The 16,499-nt window shown below is 47.3% G+C and overlaps 1 protein-coding gene across 12 annotated transcripts in view; it reads left to right on the top strand.

The window, feature by feature from the left end:
• The window catches only part of CACNA1D (calcium voltage-gated channel subunit alpha1 D), a 429,655-nt gene that overhangs the window by 310,415 nt on the left and 102,741 nt on the right, over nucleotides 1–16,499 (top strand). For all 12 annotated transcript variants that reach the window (XM_045051390.1, XM_045051405.1, XM_045051417.1 and 9 more), the window contains one exon: nucleotides 15,370–15,539. In XM_045051390.1, the coding sequence (XP_044907325.1) occupies nucleotides 15,370–15,539 (170 nt within the window). The remainder of the gene's footprint in view (nucleotides 1–15,369; nucleotides 15,540–16,499) is intronic.

The raw sequence follows: 16,499 nt of genomic DNA on the forward strand, positions 1-16,499 counted from the left end.
TAAAGCAAGACATGAAGGATCAGTGTGATCCAAGTAACTGTATCTCAGAACAAAGCACTAGAATATTTATAGGAATACAGAATATCTAACACCCAACAAGATAGAACTTACAATGGCTGGTGTTCAATCAAAGGTTACTAGGCATGCAAAGAAGCAGGAAAACATGACCTATAATAAGATTTAATCAATCAGTTGAAACCAACCCAGAACTCACACAGATGCTAGAATTAGCAAAAAGAACATTAAAAAGTCATTATAACTGTACTCCGTATGTTCAAAATGTTAAATAGAGACATGGAAGGTACAAAAATGTATAACATTAAAAAAAATCAAGATCCTAAGAATAAGTCTAATGAAAGATGTACAACGCCTCTTCTACACAAAACTTTACTGAAGGAAATAAAAGAAGACCTCAATAAATGGAGGGGTATATGATCATGGGTGGAAAAGCTCAAATTTATTAAGATGGCAAAAGACAGGTAGTATTAAGAGAAGTTTCTTTCCTTCATAAAGAGAAGAAAGGAAGAGAGGATGGGTCAGATGTAAGTTTTGTTTGATGGTGGGAAGCTGGGAATATTCTTGTGTAATTTCTAGTTTCTCTGAAGCAGAAAGCAGGTTCAACTGCTGATGGTAAGGGGATAGCTGGTAGAGTTGGATGTTTGAAGAGCATGGAGAAGACTCACATGAGTCATTGCGGGGAACTGAGAGAGAGTGATAGGTTGTGTTGAGGTCTTATGTGAAGCTGGTGATGAGGGACCTGCATTGATGTCAGCCTGTCCTACCCATCCCTTCTCCAGCTAGGGAAGAAAGAGGCATTCGAGCTCATCTAGAGAGAGTTTGCTATCTGTATATAGTAAAGAGATGGCAGAAAGTTTAGTTACTGTCAAGAACTTCACCGAATGGATCACTGATGGATCATGAAATCTAAGTTAGATTAGGAGGAAAGGAGAGGCGTAACAGATGGGGAGAAAATGGAAAGGTCAATGGATTGGGCATTTCAGAGAGGTAAAAAAAAAAAGTGCCTATCATGGGAGCAAGGAAGTCAGCTCTTAGGAGAGGAGGTTATGGTCAGAAAGCAGAAAGCAGGAACTTATGATGAAGTTAGGGATGATAAACATTTGAGGTGTGGCAGGGATTGGGTAGCTGAAGCAGCATGGAGGAGATGGCCTTTGGAGATTAATATGTCAAGGAATTGCAAAGCTAGGGGTTGGCAGGGTCAACCAAGGGCTACCGGAGTCCCCCAGGAGGATGGTAGAATGGAGAGGAAGGCTGGCAGCCAGGAGCCAAAGTCTTCAGGAGGTTGGCCAAAGACAACCCTAAGGAAGGGGAGAAGGCCACGTGCCCACCGGTACTGTCCCTGAAGAGATGGGATTTTTTGTGTAATTGACTTTTACAGCAGAATGAAGAAGTATTGGTCTAAATGTTAAGAGGAACAGAAAAGCAAGCGACTCCACCTTGAGGAGGGATCTGGAAGGACTGCAAGGGAAGCAAAACAGAAAGCTCAAGGGTGACCCAGGTTTCTATCTAAACAAGGAGGACAGTGTCCCTTTGAAAAGGTGGGGGGCATAAGAGCAGGAATTCCAGAGGGCACAGGGAAGGCTTGAAGAGGGAGGGAAGGCCAAGTTAGTGGCAAGGAGGTTCAGAGGAATGTGGGAACAACTGTGCACTGGGCGATAGGGATAAGGTGTTGGACATGTGCTTCCCTCTTTGGGCAGGCATTTGCTGGTCATCAGCAGAGGGAGCAGAGGCTTGGTGGTGAGGTCTCCTGATGGGGGAGGGTTCTCAGTCTGGGGCAATATCAGCCCTTGTGGTTTGGGCTCACCCAGCCTGAGGTGAGCGCCAGAAGCTTCGGTCTCTCCAGAGAGCAAACGGGGTGCTGGTCATTCCAGCAGTGTGGACAGTCCAGCTGAGGGTCGAGGACTCAGTGCTGCCCAGCTGCAGTGGCTCCTTGGCCAAGGAGATGACCAGTCACTGTGGTTACTGCTTCCCACAGGTCATCATAGTGGGCAGAGCACAGGTGCATGGACCTGGCTGTCATCCTGGTTACATGCTTCTTGCAGATGTGATATTCACCAGTGGGCTTCTCTTCTCCATGTTGGGGTTTTCTCACTCCTGAATCTGGATGGCCCCATCCATCTGTCACTTCTCTTGCAGAGCTGTCCTAAGAGCCAAGGAGAGAAATGGATGGGAAGAGACCTGTAAACTGAACACACCTTCCCAAACACGAGGTGTGCTCAGCATCAGCCAGATTGCAGCCTCCTTGAAGGAGACTGTTTCTGTGTGTTTGAAAAGCCTTCTTATTTGCACTCCGGACGCCCACTTGCCGGCTCCTCTCTCCAGGGCGCCGTAGCTTTTCAGGACCCGAGTGGCAATTGAAGTGATAACCTAATTTCTCTAAGTCTGATTATCAGAAGAGTCGGGTTTGGATTCAGGGATAAAATATTAATCTGTTCAGAACTAGATCATTCCCTTTAAATTCTGCTTTAAAATAAATCTTGGTCTAAGTTAAGTTCTCTGCTTGCACCTTTGGAGCCTCCAAGCATTTGCAGATTTTTGGCTTCTAAGTCTGGGAGGCTTTTGCTGTATCTGAAGGAGTCTTAATTCAGTGGGTGATGGCACTGTGCCTGCCAGGAGGTGTGCTGTTCCCAGAGCCTCACCTGACCTTGAATCCTATGCCATTCCTGATGAGCCGGCTTACAGAGACGTAACTGAGGAACTCCAGGGTCCAGCATGGAGGCCAACTGTATGCTTTTCCTGTCCCGCCATCAGTCATATGCATGTTAGCATCTGCTCTGTACCTAGCAGCGTGCCCTAGGCATATAATGGAGGGCTGGAACGTCAGAGAGGGCTCTCCCGGGGAAGCCAGGCTCAAGGTGGTCATTTGTAAGGAAAGACATTGAAGGAAGGACATTTGTAAGGATATAAAGAAAGAAGGGCATGTTCCAGATCCCGGCAAGTGGCGAGGAGAGCAGGGCCTGGTGCACACGTGTGTCCAGAGCTAGGGAGGCTGCCAGGGTGCTCTGTGCTGGCTCGCGTGCAGTGGGGCAGAAAATGGGTACGGAGCTGGGAAAGCCCAATGGGAGAGGCAGGGTTTTCTCTTTAACTGACGGGAGCTGTTGAGGTGTTTGAGAACAAGATGATGGAGTGGAGCCAGACCTGAAAGGCAAAGCTGGGGCCCTGCAAGGTGGCATGGAGTGAGGAGAGTCCTGGCTGGGGGGCTCTGACCGTGAGGTAGGTGTGAGGTGATGGGTGGGTGTGGTGGTGGAGATAAACAGGAAGGGCTTGATCAGAAGGCAGTTGTGGGGCCTCTGAGATGAGAAGGAGAGGTCTGTGGATTTGGTCGTCAACTCTGGGGTATGGATTGTGGGAGAGGGTTTTTCTTTATTCCTTGTAATTGTTCACTGAGCCACTAAAACAGGTGCCAAGCACTGTGGCTAGGTGCTTTATATAGTTTATTTCTTTTTTTAATGTTTATTTATTCTGAGAGAGAGAGAGTGAGCATGAGCAGGGGAGGGGATAGAGAGAGGGAGAGAGAGAATCCCAAGCAGGCTCTGCACTGTTAGCACAGAGCCTGACACAGGGCTCAGACTCATGAACCATGAGATTATGACCTAAGCTGAAATCAAAAGCTGGACACTCAACTGACTGAGCCGCCCAGGCACCCGTATATAGTTAATTTCATTTAATCTTCTCTAGTACTTTAGTGACGTGCTCTTGCTTCGGGTTTACAGATGAAGAAAGCAGGGCTCAGAGAGGTCTTACCTTTCTGAAAGTCACACAGCTAGTAAGTAAGGGATTCCTGGTAAGCCAGGAATTAAGTCTCAAGCTTCTTGTCTCCAGAGCCCCAGCTGCTTTTCTCATCAGGTGGACCCTCTTTCTGTGCCAGGTGAGGAGGCACCGTGGGACCCTGTCTACCCAGGCTGGGTCTGTGCTGATATTTCCTGAGTGGCTGTATTCTTTATGTTCCGTCAGCATCTTTCTCCCCCCAGATTTATCACCCGAAGCAAAGTGGAAGAGTGGAAGACAGAGGCTTCAGAGACATTGGTTTCTTTTTCTTCTTAAAAGTGCTCGTGAACAAGTCTCATTGTAGCTCAAGTGGTCCTTTTGGATCCTTTACTGGGGATGGATCTCTCTGAATCCCCAAGTGTCCCTTGTAATATGCTGCTCATTCCCTTGCTCTCAACTAAGTGTGATGGTCCACAGAGGGCGCCTCCCGCCCATGCCGCCCTCCAGCAAGGAACCCCTCCTGGGAGGGAGAGGCTCGCTCTCCTTTGTGTGCTGCTCACCAGCCGGTTTGCCTTGGAGGTGGCCATGGGTGGGATGGGGCAGAAATTCCCACAGGCATTGCTTTGAGGACATCCCAACAGATGGGTTTGGTTCCAGCTTCTTCTCTGGGCCAGCGTTGCCTACCTGTGGTCAGACCCCACTGGCAGCAGGCGGGAACACAACGGCACTTCAGGCGGTAAAGCCAGGCCCGTAACACAGCAAACTGTGTTGGTGCCTAAGTAGGACATGCCCTGGGGTCGCTGCTACCTGCAAACGTGTTTATGTTTTAATGGTTCTGCCACCCTCCTGAGTCAGACTTCAGGAACACATTTTCCTTATTTTTCTTTAAAAACTGGAATCTGACAAGTCTAGCAAGAAGTTTCTCAAGTGACTTGTTAAGTGGCAGTATTTGAAGCCTGTCATGGAAGATAGGACGTCGGCTTGGCTCATCTGATTGGGAATGATGTATTTCATTCAGAGAAAGTGATAAGAGACGAGAGAACCCATGTTTTTGAAGAATGCCTCTTAAAACACGTTTTCTGCAAAACAGATTGAAACAAGAAATCTGTAACTTTCAGCATGCAACCTGCATGGGAAATTTTCTGCCGGAAGCACTAGAATGTCTTTGGTAGCCATGGAAACTAACTCTTCAAAGAGAAAGCAGTTCTTCTGTCCTCCAACAAGGAGATGCAGTGAAAAAAAGAAAGTGTATTTCATTCTAAGATGCCAGATACACTTTATTTCCCTGGAGGACTTTTTAAGACTTTACAGGACTCTGACTGTCTTCATTTCTATTTGTTTTTTAACGGGTACAATTTTAGGTGATAGAATGTTACATGGGCATTTGTGATCAGATACATCCAATGCAGAGCCCACAATCCATGTCTTTGACATGATGGTTGTTAATGTAAGACCTGAGTCTATAAAACTGTTTATTAAAATTTAGCCTCTTCATACTGAGCAGTGGCCAACGATTTTGACAAGGAATTGATATACAAGGATAAGAAAGACACGGCCCCTCCTTCACAGAGCTTATGGTCTAATGTGTAAAAGAAAATATTAACTAATAACTGCAGTGCTGTGAAATAAATTCTATACAAGTGAGCCTCTTATCCAGGAGACTCTAAGGACGTAAGAGAAATGTCCTTCCAGGCTGATCCAGCGAGTGGGTGAGCATCGGGAAGAGCAGTCAAGGTTAACATAGGGAACAGCACACACACAGCTGTAAGATCTCTGTGCCTCGGAGGAAAGGAGTGAATTTCAGGATGGCTGGAGCACAGAGTTTAAGGAACAGAGTTTAGAGAGGGCCAGGAGAGAGAAAAAGCCAGACAGATCATGCATTAGTTCATTCCCTCCCTGTCCCTGTCCCTTGTTCAGTGCCATATGTACCCAGTCCCCAAGGTTTGGTATGTGTAGGTCTGCTCAGCTGCTCTTCACAGCAGATAACCTTGTCATTAAAAGCTAAGGGGAAAAAAAAGTTAGGAAACCCCTGCTTTGAAAATGGTTCATCTTCTCAAATGATGGACATTTTCTATTTAAAGCATTTTCGTAGACTTTTATGTCAATAAAAGCAATCAAGAACATGAAAAGGGGAGCATTGGTTTGAGGGAAAATCTCTTAAGACACCCAAACCTTTGTGAACAGAAAAATTAGGAGGCACTGACACTCTTTACAGAGAGTCACCGTGGGGATTATTTTCAGGAACGAGTTCCCAAAGAATGGTCATAATGTGGTTTGATGGAAAAGTGATTGTTAAAATACTTTCCTCCAACATATTCTCTGTGTAAACAAAATTCCTCCATTTTCTCTTGTCCCTCTTATCAGCCTGTGGGTCCCCCGCTTCTTGGAGGCCTATGCCTCACTTGCCATTGAAGGACACGGTTGCAGGTTACATTCCCCCTGCCCCCGCCTTGCCCTGTGACCTCTGCAAAGGAACAGGTCTTAAGGATGGCATCCCAAAGCCCACCTCTGGCATTCTGGCCACTCCTCTCATGCAAAGAGAGCCTCCTTGGGCTAATGCCGGGCCTTTTGTGGTTGAGGGAAACTGGAACAAAGCCAAGGATTTTGATGAACTTTGAGCTGGAACCCCTGCCGCTCATTTAAATTTTTGTTATGGTGAGGCTCCATAGCTTAGGGGTTAGAGCGCTAGTCTTGTAAATTTTTTTATGGTGAAACACCACACATTGTTGATTCTTTTTTTTTACATAACACCTGAATTCCTCGAACAGAAACTAAATTTACATGCTTTCCAAAGAATTAGATTTAAACATAAAAATATTTTTTGAACCAAACTACTTTTTCATTCTGTTCCATTTCCTTTATGTCTATGTAGGGGAAATGATTTAGGTCTAAGGAAGACTGGCCTCCACTGATAAAAACTTGGTTGCTTCTTCAGCTCCCCCCTACTCTGCCTTTTTAAGAATGCTGCTTGTGCGTATGTGTGAATTTCCGAGTCCTTTCTTTTCACTGGAAATCTGAGTCCCAGTGGCTCTGTTGGCTTTGCTCACCAGAGGTTTTTACACTAGTTTGTGCTGGTTCTCTCTCTGTGCACAAATTTCAAAGTGTCTAAATTTTATTTGTGTTGGTCTGGTTAAACAAATAGCGTTACAACCCAAGAAAAAACCCTATCTCTAAATCAACATGATTTCCAGTGGCCCATTTATTTTATGGGGCATTTGAGAAATAACAAATTCCAGAACAAATTGTGCAGTGGCTGTCACGTGTGACCTGAGCTGCCATACGAGTGCAATGGCTTGCTTCAGGCTAAGTGCTGTCTCCCCAGTGGTGTTGACTGAGCCAGGGCTCCCAGAGCGCAGGTTGTCAGGGCCTGTAAATCCTGGCAATGTCAGGGTTTGGGAGCTCTCTGCAGTGTGGGGCATGTGCATAGGGACTCTTGGGGTGGGGGTGACTGGCTGGCAGATTGTCTCCCTGAGCAGAGAAGGACAACATGTGGGGGGAAGTGTATTATCATCTTTGCTAAGCCTGAGTTGGGGCTCTGGAGGAAAATCAGAATGCCGGGGGTAAGTGGTGCATTCTGTCTTGACCCACCTCTCCTGATCCTAACCAATGAGTGTCCAGTCTACACAACTCCTATGCCAGGAGGCAGTGGGATCAGGATGCCTGTAGAAAGAGCACTTACTTTGGAGCCTGGTTATCCTGTTTACTGAGCGTATGATCCAGGGGCAGTAATGCTACCTTGTTGAACTGCAACTTTGGCTTTTGTGAGTTGGGAGTGGTAATCCTTGTCCCACACCGAGGTAGTGAGGAGCCCATGGGACAGCATGTAAAGACACTTTAAAGACCCCAAATAGAAATCCAAATACACAAGAGGTTTGTTTCTGTTATTACTACAAAGGGGCCATGACCCAAACAGGCCATGACCCAAACAAAGGGGCCATGACCCAAACAGACCCTAAAGGAAACTGAGGCAGCACCCCCAGCTGTGCGGGCTCAGATTGTTGGTTGACAGGTGGGACCCTGGGCCGGTGCAGTTACAGGTACAGGACCATGGATTCGAGTTGTGCCTGTCTCAGAGCCTTCTACTTGTTCTTTTCCTTCTCTTTCCCACCTGCAGGGCTTTGCTGGAGCCCCATGTGAGTGTCCCGGGGGGTGTGGCTGCACCATCACTCTGCAGCCAGAACCCCACTCACCCCTTGATCTGACTCCCTCAGCCCTCAGGCCTCTTGGTAATGATGCCAACAGACTTCTTGGCCGCCAGGACTAAGAGCACCAGGCTGCTGCCATGGGAGGAGAGCAGAAAATGAGGAAGGGGTCACTTCTCAGCAGTGAGGGGTCCTGCTTTCCCTTTGAGCCACAGAGGAGGCCAGGAGGGTCTAGCCTCAGCCATGGTTGGACACAGTACGGGGCGGTGTGTTGCAAGTGCTGGCCTGGGTGAGAAGAGGGGTTGTCGTGTGGGGTTGGGGAAACACAGCAGCAGGATCTGTACCACACCTGGGGACTCCAGCTTTCCTGCTTTGGTGATGGTCCTCGACCAAAGTCTCCATCTCCATACACCCCCTCCAGAAGTTGCTGCTTTCCGTGCTGCACATTTCGTCTTTGGTGCACTTCGACTCTTAGAGGTTTCTGCCTTATATTGCACTGAAATCACTTTTCTTCCACTTCGACCCACTCCCTGGAGCACACAGGGGGCCTGCTTCCTCTATTCCATGGCAGCCGTCTGGAGATCGAGGACCAGGAATGGGGCTCTTCTGTGGTGTCTCATCTCTATCTACCTTCCTGTTCATCTTTCCTCTGCCCCCTGGCCACCTGCCTACCTGCCTTTGTTTCCTGAACGCATGGGCGTGGAATGTTCCCATGGCAGGAAGTGGGGGCATCACCTGGCCCTGGAGGAAGGTTCATGTTAGCAAAGAAGATGACACTGGGTGGGGCAGACCCAGGGGACCAGCATGAGGGAGGAGAGGTAAAGATGACCACAGTGTGGGGATGGCTGGGGGTTAGCAATGACAGCCCTCACAGGTGCTTTTCCAAATAGTCCATGAAAGTTGGGAATTTTATCAGAACATGTTACTTTTGATTCACATTGTTATTGCTGTCGAACCTACCCCATTACTCAGTGTTTACTGATTACCTCTGGCCTCAGCACCATTTTCTTATTTTGATCTCATCTTTACATAGAACTCCTATAAAACAAAGCTGATAAGGACTCTTCTCCTATCAGATTTCTGTTGGTTCCCCATTGCTTTCAGGAAGGTAATCCTAATCCTCCCAAAATAGTTTGAGATTTAAGCCCCCCTCCCACACTGACCCAAAGCTGTTTCTTTGTCCTTATCCATTCATACTGCTACCCTCTTCTTTCTCTGCCTCCCATGTGGCCCACATGGAGGTCCTTGGAAGGGCCGATTCAGGAGCTAGGTGGGCTTGTCTGACCAACCTGAGCCTCTGTTACCTCGGTTTCTGTGTAATGAGGGTAATAACAGCCCCACCATCACCACTGACCATCTGCCATGAGGATGGGCTTAAGGCATTGGCCTGGGCTCTGTCAGGGATACCTCGCTGAGGAGGCCGGCTGGGATTGGACTGGGCTCTGTCAGGGATACCTCGCTGAGGAGGCCGGCTGGGATTGGACACACACACACCTCCGTGTCTTGGTGTTCACTGAATAGAGTGCTCTGATGATTCAGAGGGCAGAACTCTTTGAATGGGTAGCCAGGTAAATCTGGGTCTTGATAGGTAAGCTGGAATTCAAAGATGGGAAAAGGCTTCTTAGGTGGATGGAGTTCTGTGGATAGAGGCTCAGAGAGTTAAGGAATTGAGAAGAATGTAGGCAAAATACAGAGGTATGTTTATAAGGTGAGGAAATGGAGCTGAAATAGTCTATGGGAAAAGGCTGAAAGGCACCAAGTGCCAGGCTAAGGCACTTGACCTTGGAGTGTTGAGGGCAGTGTTGAGGAACCCTGAGGCTTCCTGAGCAGGACACCATCAGGATGAAGCCAGGGTCTGCAGTGGCATCCTGAAGTCAAGGGGAAGGTGAACCCCCAGGATAACGCTCTGACTACAACTCGTTCCAGCTGCCTTGGTCAGTGAGGTGTGTGTAGACTGGCCAGCATAAGATGCTTGGTGGTCATGATGTCCAGCTGGCAGGGAGATTCCTCACCGAGAAATTGCTCCTTACGAAGGACATAGACCTGGAGGGAAGATTCTCCAGCAGCGTGGAGACAGAAATTCCACCCCATGAGGCCTGTAAATGGGAAGGGAAAATGACAGGCTGATGGTGAAAGCTGCTGCAGATGGTATGTCTGGGCGTGGACACACTCATTTCATGCTTCTGGGAGATTCCAGGAATCATGGGCTTTCTATCCTGATGCATTCTGGCCTCTTCAGGAGTAGGGCTCATTTCATATGCTTTGTACCTGCATGACTACTGGAAGGGGGACATCATGAAAGAGACAGAGATGCGGAATGGAAAACATAAGAAATGTACAACATTGTCCATTCCCGAAGGATCCTACAATCTAGCTGGTGAGCGGAAATGAAAATATAACATAAATTTGCATTTGGTTACTATGGTTACATTTTCCCAAACACTTGAAAATTTTTTCTCTTTGGAAATAATTTCAAACTACAGAAAAGTTACAAGAATAACATAGTGAACAGTCCATGTACCCTTCACTTGATGCTTATTAATATTGTATCTCATTTGCTTTTGCCTTTTTTTTTTGCACTTTGAAGAAAAATTTGAGCATAGTTGACATACAATGTTACGTTAGTTTCAAGTGTACAGCGTAGTGATTTGACAAGTTTATACATTATGCTGTACTCGCCCCAAGTGTAGCTACCATCTGTCACCATACATGCTAGTACGGTATCATTGACTATATTCCCTGTGCTGTACCTTATATTTCCGCAACGTATTCATTCCATAACTAGAAGCCTGTATCTCCCGCTGCCCTTCACCCATGTTGCCCATCCCCCTTTGTCCTCTCCTCTGGCAACCATCTTGTTTTTTCATTTATCTGTCTATAAGACGTGTGGACTGATTTTTTTTTCTTAAAATATAATACTTTATTCCTACTTCATCATTTTCTATCCTAGATTTAGCCAGTGAGAGATACTTCTCTGGCTCCTGTGCCCTTATCGTGTTTTTGTTTTGCTTTTAATTAAAAAAAAATTTTTTTTAGCATGTCCTTATTTGTTTCATCCTGTACCTACTCTACCCTAGCCCTGGAATCAGCCATTTTACCAAGACTCTTGGTTTCTTTTTTTTTTTTTTTAATTTTTTTAACGTTTATTTATTTTTGAGAAACAGAGAGAGACAGAGAATGAGCAAGGGAGGAACAGAGAGAGAGAGGGAGACACAGAATCTGAAGCAGGCTCCAGGCTCTGAGCTGTCAGCACAGAGCCCGACGCAGGGCTCGAACCCACGAACCATGAGATCATGGCCTGAGCCAAAGTCAGTTGCTTAACCTACTGAGCCACCCAGGCACCCCGACTCTTGGTTTCTTTTAATAGACATGTATTAGAGACCAAAGTCTGGGGGCCACGTGTGCTCATAACAACTGGACTGCCTTTGTTTCCATATTCTTTCAACAGAGCTGGGAAATGTATGCATTTACATGCACATACACATACTTACATTCATACATATACATCTTGTAGAAATCACGAATTCACATCAACACCTCTAATTCCAGTCCATCACCAGAGGGTTCTTTCTAGTCTTCCTTTCTTCCATGTTTCTGTGTCCCTCCTTCCACAGTGAGGACCCTGGCTCCCAGGAACACGGACACATTTACTCAGTTGTTAAGTCCTGTAATAAATCCGAAATGATTCCAGCATTGTTTTGTCCATAGCACTACAAAACACAAAACTCCTGCAAAGAGTTTAGCATTTACTTGTGGTTCTTCCCTCACTCAATCCTGCCCAAGGCTGAGAGCATATAGTCAAGGGGTCCTAAGCTATCCGAGCTAGTTTTGTCTTTCTCTTCTTTGTCGTTGTGGTATTTGTTTGAAATACAACCAGATTCATTCGTCTCAATTCACTTCCACTTTAGGGTTGTTTCCCCACCACCCCATCCTTTTTGATTTAATTGAAAAATTGTGATGTGTAGAACATTAATGTGGTTCCAAAAGTGAAAACTATAGAGAAAGGTATACTTAACAGTATCCCTCCTGCTTTGTCCCCTCCCTTCTATTTGTCCCCATTCTGCATTTTCTGCTTTATCCTTTGGATACACCCTGAGGTAATATGCATGTTTCCTTATTTCCCCCTTTTTCATACATAAAGGGTAGAATGCCAGGTGCCTTTTTGTTGAAGCCTTTCTTATATCTTTTTTTTCCTTTTGATCGAATGCACCATAAATAGAATTCTGATTTGGAACAAGTAGGCTTCTGTCACATGTTGAGTTGTTAGATTTCTAGGCACTTGTAAAAAGTCCGATGGTTTTGGGGCACCAGCAGGGTGACTTAGACAGTTAAGCGTCCAACTTTGGCTCAGGTCATGATCTCACAGTTCATTTCGTGACTTTGAGCCCCCCGTCAGGCTCTGCACTGACCGCTCAAAGCCTGGAGCCTGCTTTGGATTCTGTCTCTGTCTCTGTCTCTCTCTCTCTCTTTCTCAAAAATAGTAAACATTAAAAAAAAGTCAGATTGTTTCTACCAATAACTTTGTTAAATCAACTTTTGTAGTAGTGATTATTACTTAGTCCCTTAGTAATGGCTTCTAAAATGATGAATTCTCATGCAAAATGGAAAACTTTTTTTCTTCATCTACTGAGGCTGATACAAAATTCGGTGGACTTGGGTGGGAATTTTCTAGAATGGAAGGATTGTTGAGATGGGAATGGGTTATTTTCAACTGAGCAGAGAGGGGTACAGGATTGATGAGGTACTGGCTGGCCCATTGGGGTCACTCTGAGCCTAGGATTTCATGCGTTGTTCTCTGCTTCTCTTAGTTCCTCTGGGATCATGTAGTTTAGAGCCCACTCAGAGATGTTTGCAGTTTTCCTCCCTTTGGTATTTGAGAAAGCTCCTCTGATTGCCTTTTTAATGCCCAGATTCAGCAGCTAAATATTATATCTTTGAACTTCACATTTGCCCAATGCTTTGTGATTTCCACAGTATTGTCTTAATCTCCGTGAAACAGTAGAACAAGTATTGTGTCTATATTGCAGCTGAGAAAACCCAAGCTCCGAAGAGACAAGTGATAGAGCTGGGACTAGAACCCAGGTCTTCAGACTGAGAGCCCAGTGTGGTCTAGGTCCATCACAAAGACCCCTCCTCCCACCCCCCTTCCTTCAGCCTGTCTTAGAGCCCACAGGAGGAGATTTACGCTTGCAAATCTCAGTTCTGTCCAAATCAGCAAATGTTACATGTCTGTTGAGTATTAGACCATTCAGAACTGTCTAAAAGCAGTTCAGAGGGTTTACATCAACAACTTTATTACCTGAACTTGTGTAATAGCGACTATTACTTAAAATAAATGGGCCATAAGCCTGGCAATGGTTTTTATTCTCAGAAATTTTACTCATAGTAGGATTTTATCTATGCATGTGTTCCTGTGTCTCAACAACCAAGAATGTACAACAGCGATAGAGCTTGTTAGAGAGTTATTTTTTTTGTATTTCTAATGCAAAAAAACACTTCATAAAATATGATATTAAAGCAAAATCCTCTTTTATAAAGCCCTTAAATTTTTCTGGTAACTCTTTTGCTATCTTTGTAATCTTTTTCAAGAACTCAGATAGGATATGACTCTAGGAATAAGAATACCCTGTTTGTATTATAACCGTGTAAATTTCACACTTCAAGTTCAGAATCAAAACACAAAGATTTGTGCTTACTTTTGGCAGACTATACAAATGAGGCCCTCCCGGTTGTTCTTTACAATGTATTTAAGAAAAGGGACATGTTGACATGTAAGCCTCCAGGGCCCCCACTTCATTCTCCAGGGATGGACATTATGGATTGGGTGTGACTTCTTCAAAATTCATATTGACTTGGTGAACCTCCCCAAAACTGAGTTATGCATGTCTTGTGTCTCAGGAGGCCTGGGAGGCCTAGAAGCCCCAAATCGTTCTGAGGGTCTGGTTTGCATGAACAGCAAGACGCCGCCTGTGATGGCCCTTCCTACATGAGACAGGAAGGGATTCTCCCTTGCAGGAAAGGCCCCTGGGTGGAGTGCAGAAAGCATCTGAGTCTTAATCAGCTTTGGCTCGCCCTGCGAACCCTCTGAGGCCAGCTCCCCTGTGGGATGGGCCCAGCATGCCCTATAGCCCTGCCCTCTCCTCATTTTTTAGAGGGGGAAGGTGGGGATGGATCAGCCGTGACAGAACCAAGGACAGGTTCTGGGGCATTCGGGAGGTGAGTGACTGGGGAAAAATGAGGGTCATCCTTTTTTACTAGGCAGAGGGTAGCGCCTTAGTAAGGACTCCAGTTTTTAACTTGAAGCATCAGTGTCGCTGAGCGTTCAAGTACCTGTTAGTCCCTTTTATAGCCCAGGGTGGAGGGCGAGAGGGAAGAGAGACAAGAGGGGTTGGCTTTATGAAGGCAGGTCATTTCCCTCTTTGTCGGTTGTCTGGGTTGGGGTGAAGAGGTCCCTGACAGGGAGACGTGGGGGCTTCGGGCTGGCAGGACGGCAGACGGGAGGCAGAGGTAACCTCCATCAGAATCCAGGGCCGTGTGCGCAGAAGCTGTGCTGAATCTCATCCGCTTTTTTAGCAGCTTTTTAATCGTGCTTACGAAATCCATAACTCGTGTAACTTGGCTCCTGTAAGCATTCGCGGTTGGAAATGCAGATGGTTCCTTGTACATGAAAATTGGGTAATCATCCACCTGACTCCCAGGCTTGCCTGAACACATGTGGGATTCTATGTGTATGCGTGGATGTAGGACTGCAGACGCGAAAGGTGGAGTAAACAACGAGCAGTTGGGAACATTTACACGTCTGCCAAAGCCTTTCCAGGGCAGGTGTTCCCATAAATGGGCAACAAATTGTACTGCCTCTTCATCTCCTGCAGGGAAGACTTTTGGGGAAAGATCATGGCAAGAAGTGAGGGTTATGAACAACAATAGCATTTCACCAGTGCTCTGTTTCCTGCGTGGGAAGGGAGAACCGGGCCATGAGGGTGAGCCCCCTCCTGGCTCTTAGTTTGGACACAAGGGTCAGGAATGCTACCTTTGGCTGAAAATATTGAAGAAGCCCTAAGCTTGGTGTGTACCCTCTTTGACCACAGCTTAGCCCTCCCGGGTCCTTTCTCTTTGAAGTGTGACGCCAGCTTCCACTGGCATCTGGGGACGTTCTGGGGGAGGTGGGGGACCTCTGAGTTCAAGCTAATGGCGGGGGGTGTCAGGAGACCCGCCATGACAGCACATGGTGATTTTGGCCTGGGCTCCTTGGGATTGTTCATTTTCTGAGACAGCGCATGTGTGTTGATGTGGTCTCTGCAGCTCTGACACCCACAGTCTTGCTTAGGAAGACACCGTCCTGTGTCCTGTCCACATGTGTGGCCTCTGTTGCTGTGCTTGTGTGGCTGTTACTCAGTGCTGTGTGTCCTGCCACAAGACTGTTGTGCAGCAGGACAGATGGCTCACGGTGCAGGTCCCTAGGGACGTCCTGACATGTGCTTGTTCTCTCCGCCTCCCTCAGAGAATTCTCAAAGGAAAGAGAGAAGGCTAAAGCCCGGGGAGATTTCCAGAAGCTCCGGGAGAAGCAGCAGCTAGAGGAGGATCTAAAGGGCTACTTGGATTGGATCACCCAAGCAGAGGACATCGATCCTGAGAACGAGGAAGAAGGAGGAGAGGAAAGCAAACGCAACAGTATGTAACACCTTCCTACTCCTGACCAGAGAGAGCTTGTGTGTGACTCACACCCCCGCCAGGCAGAGAGACGTCTCTCCCCCTGGCCCGGCCTGCGGTCACGTACCCTGTCGGCTGCCCATCAGAGGACGGTGTGCTCGTACCGCCTCTAAAGATTCTGCCGGAGGCTCGGGTTTTAGAGTTGTACCTGGTCACGTGGTTTTAAGGCAGAGGAGGGTCAGCCACACTCACCCACGGGGAATTCAGGAAGCCCCTTCTGTGTGGGCAGCAGCCGTGGGAAGACACACGTTGACCCTGCAGCACAGGACACAAAGCCATGGCTCCTTCCTTCCCTTCAGGGGGAGCTGTGTTACTGGACAAGAACTTGAAGAGCAGGGTCCCTCTCCAGCCTCGTGTGGCCTGAAGTGGCCCCCACCTAAGCTCTACATGGGGGTGGGGTGGGGGGGGCGCAGATGCTTAGCCCATCAGGGGCTGGGAAGAAAGCAGCTGACCCATCTGGGCAGCGTTAGGTGGCGTGGGAGTCAGCATAGCCGCTTGGAGCCCACTCGCCTGGTCGTCCACCCTGGTACCAGGCACCGCGGGCACTTTCTGCAGCAGGAAGGCCCGACGCCCAGCAAAGCCTGGCGTTAATTGTCATTGTCACCCAAGGTGTCTCTTTCACCACCTGCTTTCCTCACGGATGTGCCCTTATGCTTCCTGGGCCATCTGTGCCTCAGGTAAAAGCAGAGATTGACATTCAGCAGTGGATTTGACTGAGACGCTTGGACTTTGTTTGAAGTCTAGAATAGTTGATGGTAAAGACCAAGAACATGTCTCAAAGGTGTGTGTCCCTCAAGAGGCCTGGGAACCAAGGCGGAAGGAGATGGCTGAGCGAGCCCCCTTGGGCAGGGGCCCTGAGACGGCACGCAGTCACGCCTTCACTCAGCAAGGCGGGTGCTGGGTGTGCGGTTATCAGCAGTT

Source organism: Felis catus, chromosome A2 (genome assembly GCF_018350175.1).
Source record: "Felis catus isolate Fca126 chromosome A2, F.catus_Fca126_mat1.0, whole genome shotgun sequence".
Taxonomy (NCBI): domain Eukaryota; kingdom Metazoa; phylum Chordata; class Mammalia; order Carnivora; family Felidae; genus Felis; species Felis catus.